Raw genomic sequence first — 11,094 nt, forward strand, 5'->3', positions numbered from 1 at the left:
AATTCGAATTCGGACAGTCGGATACCGTGTGTAGCACTTCCCTCTTTCACACAATTTCGCAAGTTCGCAACGCGCAAACTAAACCTAGACAGTTCATACCGGCCTCGATTTTCAAACAAGGAATAATGGAGGAACACCAAGGTCAAGGACTCGAGCCTTCGAATCCTGCTTGTCTCCATTTATTCTCAGCTTTCGTCGCTATGGAGCCTATCGATTGCTTAATCTCCTTGGCCCGGTATTTCTTCTTCTTCTTCTTCTTCATCTTATTTTTTACTTCTTGCAGAGTATTTCGATATAATTCCACTTCTCTAGCTAATTTTAATACGTAATAGGGAAGATTATATTCAACTTAAAGTTGCCTCTGTAAATCTTTTCTTCACCAGAGAATGTGGTGGAGGGTCGATTTCCCAGGAAGTTCAGAGTTTCATTTGGGAGCAGTGCATTAGTAATGCTGTAAGTCAAGTCTCATGTGTCTATTTCTGCAAATTGCCCGAAAGCTCATTTTCATTATTTGTAATCATGTATGGCATCAAACGATTAAATTTACTACATGCAGGGGAGCAGGAATCATCCGAGCGATTCATACATAAAGAACTTTCTGAAGAGGGTTATCGTTGATGTGGAGTCAAATTCAGATAATGCGTTGGATGAGTTATACGAACAGTATGCATGCTATATGACATCATTAAAGGTTAGTAGTGGATTAGTGGTTATCAGTCGTTAAATTCCCAAAATCGTTACGTTACATTCGGAAGAAATTATGTTGTACACAATTCTATTTTATGATGCCTTAAATGCTTTTACAAGATTTATTTTCTTATGTTGGAAGCAACTTTTCATTGGATTAATGCTTGTTCGATGTGGTTTTCCCCCTTCCTTCCGAAAGGATGATGGTTCGTTGAAGGTCAATACCAAGGTCTGCAAGACCATCTCTTTTCTATTTCCTGATGGTAAGCATTTCTGTTCACGTCATCTACTTTTGGCAGTTAACATTATCTTTGCTTCAAAGTTTACTTACATATATGTGCAATGTTGTTTTGCACTTCACTTAATATAGGTTCCTCCGAATTATTAAGTTGTCCAAGATCAATGAAAATTGTAGTTCCATTGCTATGTTCACTCAACATGCTGGAAGGAGATACTGGGTATACTTCAAATTTTCCATTTGATTTATTTTGTTGTTTTCCTAATCATTGTTTTATTTACTGACTAGTATGTCATAAGATCTAACTATGTATTGGGCACAAAGAAGTCCTTGTAAGCAATTTCATCATCAGCCATTGTTTTCATGAGGAAATATTACTAGTGGATTCATGGGTATCAGGGGACTGTTCTAGTTGGGAACTTGAGGTCATGCCTTTGCTTCAGGGTTGTGATTAATGTTCACTTTTGGCATCACCACTCACCAGGCTAGAAGTGGGGGCAGATTCTCAACTGGTGGCAATCAGGTGGATGTGTAAGAATAGTGAGGGTCTTTGGACTCTTATCACTTTACTAGGGAAGCTAAATCTTTGGATTCAAGAGTGAAAATTTTGTTCTGTTGAGTCCAATGATTGTGAAATTCTCTATCACAGCCCTTGGATTGAAGAGCTCAGACTCGAGGAGGGAGAATTTATTGGGATCAATCTTTCTAAGATGATTTGGCCACGTGCATAGAAGACCATCGTCAAAACTTGTAAGAAGTGATCTGTTGAAGTTGAAGGGGCTAGAAAGGCTAGGGGTAGGTCAAAAAGGACATGGGGTTGAATTAGTAAGAAATAATTTAAGTGCTCATAACTTAACAATGGAATGATGGATATGACATTAAACATAACAAAATGGTGAAACAGGATTCATGTAACCGATCCTGTATAGTTGGGCTAAGGCTTGGATGATGATGATAATGATGAATCCTTCTTGGATGTTCCATGGGTTTTTCATATACTGTATTGGGGGTAAGCTGTATTAGGCATACTGTATTTTTGCTACTCTTTGCATAGACTGGTGGGGGTTCTTTGTACTTTGTTTCTTTTTCAATAATTCTAAGAATACTTTCTTTGGGAAATAAAGATACCTTTTTTTTGACCTTGCGAATTTGATGCCTAGGAAATAATCAAGTTTCCTGATATTTTTTGATCTCAAAATTCAGGTGCTAAAAATTGTTTAATTATTGGATTTTAAAAGGCTATTCTTTTGTATCTCCCCTTGATGAAAACTGGAAATCTCTTGGCAAGGCTGATAAGTTCTTGTCACATTCTTCTGTTGGGAGTATGACTTTATGATTTCGTCTCACTCACACTTGTTGCTGCATCAAAGAACAAGATGGTACAACTTATTTGATGTTGCATCTAATTGAGTTACCAGGACATGATGTCAATGTTTTTCCGCTTGATGAAAACTGGAAAGGCTGATAAGTTCTTGTCACATTCTTCTGTTGGGAGTATGTCTTTATGATTTCGTCTCACTCACACTTGTTGCTGCATCAAAGAACAAGATGGTACAACTTATTTGATGTTGCATCTAATTGAGTAACCAGGACATGATGTCAATGTTTTTCCGCTTGATGAAAACTGGAAAGGCTGATAAGTTCTTGTCACATTCTTCTGTTGGGAGTATGTTTTTATGATTTCGTCTCACTCACACTTGTTGCTGCATCAAAGAACAAGATGATACAACTTATTTGATGTTGCATCTAATTGAGTAACCAGGACATGATGTCAATGTTTTTCCGCTCTCACTTTTCAATGGGAAAGTGGAACCCCCTTACTATATACACAAGATGGGAAAGCAAGTTATCTTTGGAAGGATAGGAACAACATATACTTGAAGGCAAAATATGCCCAAAATACAAGCTTATTGCTGATATTGGAAAATGGATCATGGACTGGTTGCTTGCACACCCTGTTTCCAAGGAGGCTAAGAGGTAGGATTTTGGGGATAATTTGTAGGCAACTTGGACCTTTTGTAACCTTTTCTTTTGTTTTGGAGAGTGCTTTTATATGTTCTTCATTTTGATCTTTGGTGGTGAAAAAACTTAACCAATTATTTCTATTTTCGCTTAATGAAATTTGATCATTACTTTCAAAACACAGACACACACGCACACAAAAAGAAAGAAAGAAAGAAAGCTTGGGTTCATACTATGTAACTTAAGAGTTCTAATCTGAAAGCTTGGGTTCATACTATGTAACTTAAGAGTTCTAATCTGAAAGCTTGGGTTATCCATTGAGGAGGTAAGGGTAGATCCAATCCTTGAAGATCCCTCCCATATCTTGACATCACTGGATTTGTTCCCTATGGACATTGTCACCAAATCAGAACTTCACAAGGAGATTTGTGATCAAACATAACAGTAGTACCAAGTTTCATGGAGCCCCAGAGACCAACTTCATATGCACCGGGCAGTGTTGTATAGCTCTCCAGTTGGATGAAGTGTCCTTGTTGGACATGCATCAGATACTGACACTTCCCATGTCTTCTTGTTTATTTAACATAAATGAACTGCTAATGTATGCAGTAAATGCTATTTTTCCCATAAAATGTTCTTAAGTCTCAGTTTGGGAAGAATACAAATATAAGGTTTATAAATACGATATACAAGGTTTTGCACGGAACATATTTGTATTTGCACTCTTCCAAAACTGAGCCTAAGTAACAAAGTTAAACTTCTAAACCTTTTGCCATGGGTGTAAAATACTAGAATAAAAAAAATACGGACCATTTTAATAATTAATAGTTTATACTTCTCTATAGATGTGTCTGTGAGTCCTTGTTTTTTGTCTTGTCGCCTTGCTGAGTCAGACTCCTGGACACACATCAGATTCTGATTACTGTGTACAACACTGGCACTAGGACAGAAACCAATCAAGCAACCATTCTAAAGTCTGAGACAGTATAAATGTCATTAGGAGAATCTCACACATTAACTTCTATCATTGGTGGAAGAGAGAAAAACCCCTTCTTATGCATGCAATTAGGATGAAGAAAATATTACTGAAAATTTTACTCCACCAAAAAATGTCAAACCATCCCATTTACAGTTGTCTGGAATACTAACTAATTGAAATCTTTAGGTCCCATTCCATTTACAGTAGTCTCATGAATTCAAAGGAGACCGAAAAAAAATTCTATAGTTTATTGAATTTTTCACCATAAATAGGATAAAAAATCTTACAACTCTAGTCTAAACATCATCAGTTTTTAATTTAAAAATAAACCCTAAAATTGGGTTTTATCAAACCATAAGGTTTTTCTTTCAATGGTTGTGGGTCTTCTGCATTCCTATTGATGTCATCTAGGAGCCTGTGCTGCAAGCAAGGGTTGTAGCCTATGCAAAATCCTTCTGCAATCCACCTTGTCATAGTTTGGTTGCAATGATCACTAATGTGTAAGATTTGATCTTAAAATTACATAACTCTTGTCTGAATATAAAATGAAGTTTTTGTTGATCACTTATCGCCAGAAAAAAATTAACAAAATCCTGCTAGTATATGTACTTTTTCCTTTAAAAGTGTTATAAACGCAAAGGCAATTCCTTGTGAAGGCTCTTAGATATTTGCAAAATTTTTATCTTGTGAAAACTGCTTATATGTTTGATTCATCTATTTTACATCTTGCACATTGATTAATTTGTTCTTGACTAAAATCTTGCTAATGTTGCCTTTGTCATGGTCGCTTGATTTGTACAGGTGTGCCATTTGGCCGTCAAGTCTTTTCCTGTCAGAGTTTATACTTTCTTACCCAGAAATATTCTCTAGTAAATCTTGTTTTGAGGTAATACAAATATCACTACCTCTTTTCATTTTTTACTAAATGAAATTGCAAATGTTGATGTAAATGAATACTCTTTTTAAAAATTCATTACTTTTAGGCCTCAAAGCTATTCCTTGTTATCAAACTGAGAATGTTTTATTGCTTCTCTCAATTCTTCTTTGACTTGATGAGATTGTTTATTTTTCCTTTCAGTTCTCCCCTTTTAGAATAGTTATTATTTCTCTTCTAGACAGTTTTGGGTTCCCAAACATGGGGGTTTTATATATGATTGTTGTCAAGTGTTGTATTTTCCAAACAGGTAGGTTCAGGTGTTGGTTTAGTTGGTATTGCTCTCACCCATGCAAAAGCCTCCAAGGTATGTTACTTGAAGATTGTGTCTCTGATGAAGTTAACAAATCAAAGTTTTTCTTAATTTACAGTGTTAACTCTTCGCTTTAAATACTAAGAAGTATTAATGTATTATGTTAGCTTTGACTGGTATACTGACCTAGCAATTATCATATTAATGGTACCAAACTAAGTCTATCATCTCCTTTCTGTATACATGGTATACACATGCTCATTATCTTTGATCTTGTGTTGCACAAATACCAGATCAATTGAGTTTCCTAATTTCCTCATCATCCAAATGGTATGGTGCTGTCTGGACTATTGGCCTTGTTTGTTGAATGTGCAAAAGTAGTCAATTGATTTTGGAAGGGAAAGGTATCCAACGGGTATATGTGCCATATCCAGTGAAGTGGCAAATCTGGATGGGTGTATTCATTGCATTTATTGTAGATATATGGGCGATGGGCTCATTTATGATGTTGATGATGCCCAAGCATTACATTGTTTAAACAGTATATATCAAAATTTATTGACATTATTAGATTTAGATTCATGGCATTCATGACGTACTTAACTTGTGGTAGATTCCAAATGTTTTATGCCTAGTAAGATGTTTTAATATGGATAGCACTGTTGCAGGTGATACTAAGTGATGGTGACCTGTCAAGTTTAGCAAACATGAAGCTTAATTTAGAATTTTATCAATTGAGTACAGAGAAGGAGATGCGTCAAAGCCAATATCAGAACTTCATAAGTTGGGTAAGGACAGTCGTCATTTTTATGTTGCTCCACCATGAACTAATGGGTTCAATCCTAGGTAGTGGATATGAATAGTAACAGGGATGAATGAGGGATTGTGCTGTTGTGTGTGTATTAACTTCATTGGAGTGTATATATATATATATCAACTTGGTTCAAATGCAACAGGCTAGTATCATATTTATGGTATTTTCATGAGATAATGCGTGTCAATAGAGATGTAGAAATGTTTTGATGGCTGTGTAAGAGTCTCCAATGTCCAATATTGATTAAGTTTTAAGTTTCAGGTGGAGTGCAAACATCTGCCATGGGAATCTTCAACAGAAAGAGAACTACAAGATTTCATGCCGGACATAGTGTGAGTACATAGTCTCATTTCTGATGATGAGATCTTTTTTTTTTTTTTTTTGAAAATTGATGATGATGAGGAGATCACCAAAACATTATGATATTAGAGGTCTTGGACATAAAAACTGTGCATATGCAAGGGCCTTTGAGTTTGATTGGTAGTCCCAGTTTAGCTGATCCATAACCCAAAAATTTATCCAGTTGGGCTATAATTTTTCTAGGTATTTGGCCAAATGTAATTGCTTGGTTGAATGGATTTATATCCTAGATGTGTAAGTTTATTAGAATCATTCTTCCGATAGAGGTGGAGGCTACTGATAAGTTTCCTGCATTTCAGCTTTTGTCAATTAACATCGAAGTCTCATGTTGTCACTTCTCTTTTGACAGGCTTGGTGCAGATGTAATTTATGATCCAATATGCCTGCCACACCTTATTCGAGTGCTTTCCATTCTATTGAACCCAAGTAAATCCAACCCTCATGAAGAGAGAGACAATTGCCTGTGTTTATCATCTGAAAAGGGTCATATCACTGGTAACGGAGACTATTGTAAAGATCACAGTGAGTTTTGTGCAGGTAAATCTGTTGCAGCTGATTGTGATAATTGCCAGGGATTTGATACTCAAGTAGCAGCAGCTCATAATCATGTCCCTAATACCAAATCTCAACCCAATACAACAAAACACCCAGTGGCTTACCTAGCCACTGTTATACGCAATGTAGATACGTTTACTTGTTTTCTCAGACTAGCAGCTGAAGCGCATCTCTCTGTTGTTGATGTAACTGAAACTTGGCAGCCACTTAATTTGCTGCCCTACATGCAATCGTACAATCGGTCTAGTATACGGTTGTTTATAATCTCTTTTTCATGAAATTTTAAGAAGGATGGTGGTATTGTTGCAAGTCGCTAGTTCCATAAATTCGAGCTTATTACTTGTTTTACTTTTTCTTTCCCCTAGAATTCAAGTCCGGATGCTTGTTGCATTCTAAAAATCAGCCTTTTTTTTAATCAGTGAACCAGTTTTCAGTCTTAAAATTTTCGAAGAGGATGTGTCATGTGTGGTGTTAGACATTACTAATAAAACTCGTTATTATTTCTAGTCCGGATCTGCTCCTCGCACCAATCTCACAACGGGTCTAATTGGGAACATCTCCCATACTTTATGTTGTTATTCATGGGAGATGTTTCCCATAGAAGGTGGGATGGGACTGTGAGGTCGGTATGAGGTGCACTACGAGGAGCAAATTTTGATCCTGTTTGGCGTTTTTTTTTTACGCCAAATGGCATGAAAACTAACTAGAAATGTTCAGTGTACAATCATTTAGGAATGCTTGACACATAAAATCTGGAACATGGGACCAGGTAAATGTTGAACTGCACTGAACTATGGGGAATTTGATTTAACAAAACCCTACAATCAGCAACGTGATGCCTTATACCCCAATGAACATCCTTTGAGACCTCCAAATGGTGACTTTAGGTTTACTTTGGACCTCTACCAGATCAGTATGTACGTGAATGGTATAGTAGGCAGGGCGTGTTGATAAATTAAAATTTATAAAACATTGTTGTAACTAGATTAGTAGAAGCTTGCCAATCAGAACTTAGGTTTGGTCGTTAAGATTTATGTGTTTTTGTTTGATGGTTACTGGTTAGCATTTAGACTTTATTTTTCAACCATAACTTTATTAATACGGTAATTATTCAGACTTCAGAGCCCGGTTTTGAGGGTTTCAGTTTTGATTGAGCTGCTTTGAACCTATTAAAAATAGCTTCACTGGGAAGTCACCTCTGGGCTCAATGGGAGTGATTTTTTTTTGGTAAGAAAAGCAATAGAATTACTAATACAGAAACTGAGAGAACATAACAAGTTCATAGGTCTAACTCAAGTCTTGGTTTGCCAGCGATTGGATCCAATTACGACAATCCTGAGCAAAGACCCCAGACTCCCTTAGACCTCTTTTTGCCAACTCATGGGCAACACCATTACAACAACTGTTCACAAAACCAAAAGAAACATTCAGATTTGCAGCAACCTCCTCTATATCTTTGCAAAAAAAAAAAAAAAAAAAAAAATTTAAAGCATCCGAAGCTGCATCAAACGATCTGGTATTAAGAGCTTTAATCAGCAAGAGACAATCAGATTCCACTAGTTTTTCCTTGGTATCTATCTTTTAAAAGCTGAAGTCCTTTGAGGATTGGTATGGCTTCTGCCTGAATAGTTGAGCTTCCAAAAGTAGCTGCTAAAACCTTCCCCCATGAATCTCTTAAAACTACACCAAAACCAGCCTTCCCTGAGCACAAAAAGCTTCCATCCACGTTAAGTTTTTGGTGATTGCAATGGGGCCTTCCACAAAACCTTCTCCGCCTTCTGAGAAGAATCTTACTATTCTATGGGGAAAGTCCTCAGTCTCTCCCTCTACATCCTGTAAGTCACCAACAAACATAACATTGGATCTGGATCAACATTTTCAAAGATCTTTTTATTTATTTCTTTCCAAATGTTACACAATAGGAGGAAAGAAAAAGACAGAGTCTCGTCTTTCCTTTCTTTCATCTTGTTGCAACTTTCCAGCCAGGATGGGAGCCAACAACTAAAAGGTTTCGTCTTTAAAGCTTGGTCAGGCTTAAGACTGAAATGACTACCAAACCAAGTCTTGCTTGCATGAGCGCACAATAAAAGGCAATGCATTATGGATTCAGTCTCTGTTCTACAAATGGGGCAGTTGTTATCATCAGTTAATTTCATTTTTTGAAGGTTCCCTCTTACTGCTAGGGAGTTATTGCAACATTTTCATATGAAATTTTTAATTTTTGGGTCTATCTTTGCTTTCCATACCTGATTCCATTGCACTTTATTCAAAACCTGGGAGTTAGTTCTGCTATTTCTCAGGCTGTCATTCATAATCATTGTTGCCACATAATACCCGGATTTAACAGTGTATTGGCCACTCGGGTGTAATGTCCATCTAGCTTTATCATCCCAATTCCCATTTGCTAGATTGATATTGATACACTGCTTGCATAGGGTTCCCCGAACAGATTCTCAATTAGAGATCTATTGATATTCCATCTCTTTTCTCCCTCCATCCATAGAAATTTAACCCACTTTATATCTGGGTTGTTTTGTCTCGGTCCTATTATTCTAAAACTTTGAACCTTCGGAAGCTAGGGGTCTTCCCATATTTTCACCTTTGTACTTGAGTTAATAGCCCAGCAAGTCCCCTCCCTTAGAACTTCTTTGGCTACCACAATGCTTTGCCAACCTCATGAGCCATGTCTTGGGATATTTGAATCCAAAAGGGATTTACCCTTAAGGTATTTGCATTTAATGATTTTGGCCCATATGTTTTGCTCGTCAAAGTAAACTCTCCAAGCCTGTTTGGCCAGCAAATCCACATTGAAATTGTAAGGGTCTTTGAACCCTGAACCCCCAGCCAGCTTGTTCTTACTTAGGACATCCCACTTTACCCAGTAAATTTTCTTTTCTTTTATAGAGCTTCCCCACCAGAATTTAATAAGGATTTTTTTAGGAGTATTACATACACCCCTTAGTAATAGAAAGAAGGGCATGGTGTAGGATGGGATGGCACTTCCAACTGCTTTTAGCATTACTTTTTTCCCTGCTTGAGACAGAAGTAAGCTCTCTCGCTTTGTCAAAAGCTTCTCCACTCTTTCAATTAAAAAGTTGAAAAGGGCTCTCTTTGATCTACCTATGTTTGTAGGGAGTCCTAAATAGATAGAGGGGGCTTCCACTTTCTTCATTTTAAATAAATTAGTCATCAACTTCTACAGTCTTGGGTGGAAATTTTTGCTAAAAAAATCTCAGACTTTTAGAAATTTACCTACTATCCGGAAGCCCCCTCATATAATTTGAGAGTGTCCAATGGGACCTGCCCTTCCTTAGGATTTGCCTTGGTGAAAATGTAATTGTCATCTACAAAAAATAAGTGAGAGACAATAGAACAATTTCTATTAATTTTAAGACAAAAAATCCTTCTTTGATTTACTGTCTCTATTAGTTTCGTTGAGAGAGCTTCAGAGCAGAGTAAGAACAAGTAGGGTGATAAGAGGTTTCCTTGTCTTAACCCTCTTTGGGGATGGAATCTTTGGGTTGGACAGCTATTAACTAGGACTTGATACAAGACAGATTTGACACATTGCATTACCCACCTTATCCACTTTTCACCAAAACCCAATTTATGTAAGACATGTTCTAAGAAGCACCATTCAAACTCTGTCATAAGCCTTACTCATGTATAGTTTTAGAGCCATCTAGTGTGTCATTCCCTTAGTTTTCCTCATGAAATATATAATTTCATGGGCCACTAAAATGTTATCCTGTATGTACCTGCCCGGGGTAAAAGCACTCCGGTTTTCACTAATTAGCTTTCCTAGCATTGGTTTCATCCTATTGACCATGACTTTAGCTACCACTTTATGCACAATATTGCATAAGCTTATTGGTCTGAAGTGAGAGGCTGTTTCAAGGTTATTTACTTTTGGGATCAAGGCAGTGAAGGTTTCATTAATCCTCTTAGTAAATTGCTTGTTAATAAAAAATTTTGGACAACATTGACCAGATCAACCCCTACTTCTGTCCATAGTACTTTTGAAAGAAAAAGGTTAGGGAGGCCATCTGGTCTAGGTGCTTTCCTTGGGACCATTTGAAACAAAGCCTCCTTTATCTCTTTGAGTTGCTTTTCCAAAAACTCCTTGTCTTCTTCAACAATTTTTCGCTCCAACCCACTCAACATTTCTTCAGATGAAGTTGGGTTTGAAGTTTGGTAAATACCCTTAAAGTGATTCTCTAGTACCTCTACTATTTCTTTTTCATTTGAGACCCAACCTCCTCCTTGATTTTTAATGCATGAAATTCTATTCCGAGCTCTCCTCCCTTTTGTC

General features: G+C 36.9%; 1 protein-coding gene across 4 annotated transcripts; it reads left to right on the plus strand.

The window, feature by feature from the left end:
• LOC104596372 (S-adenosyl-L-methionine-dependent methyltransferases superfamily protein) lies at positions 1-7,091 on the plus strand. Of its 4 annotated transcripts, none has more exons than XM_088895320.1 (10): positions 2-235; positions 333-453; positions 557-691; positions 887-950; positions 1,058-1,145; positions 4,668-4,752; positions 5,051-5,107; positions 5,722-5,841; positions 6,129-6,199; positions 6,577-7,091. In XM_088895320.1, exons 1-10 carry the CDS (start codon positions 126-128, stop codon positions 7,058-7,060), a joined length of 1,335 nt encoding a protein of 444 aa, XP_088751446.1. In that variant the 5' UTR covers positions 2-125; the 3' UTR covers positions 7,061-7,091. The 4 variants fall into 4 exon arrangements, with proteins under 4 accessions (XP_088751447.1, XP_088751446.1, XP_010255781.1 ...); XM_010257479.3 differs by having other exon boundaries at positions 4-235; positions 384-453; XM_088895322.1 differs by having other exon boundaries at positions 219-235; positions 384-453; positions 565-691.
• The last annotated feature ends 4,003 nt before the right edge of the window (positions 7,092-11,094 follow it).

The sequence above is a fragment of the Nelumbo nucifera genome, chromosome 1 (genome assembly GCF_055504915.1).
Source record: "Nelumbo nucifera cultivar China Antique chromosome 1, China Antique-T2T, whole genome shotgun sequence".
NCBI classification, from domain to species: Eukaryota; Viridiplantae; Streptophyta; class Magnoliopsida; order Proteales; family Nelumbonaceae; genus Nelumbo; species Nelumbo nucifera.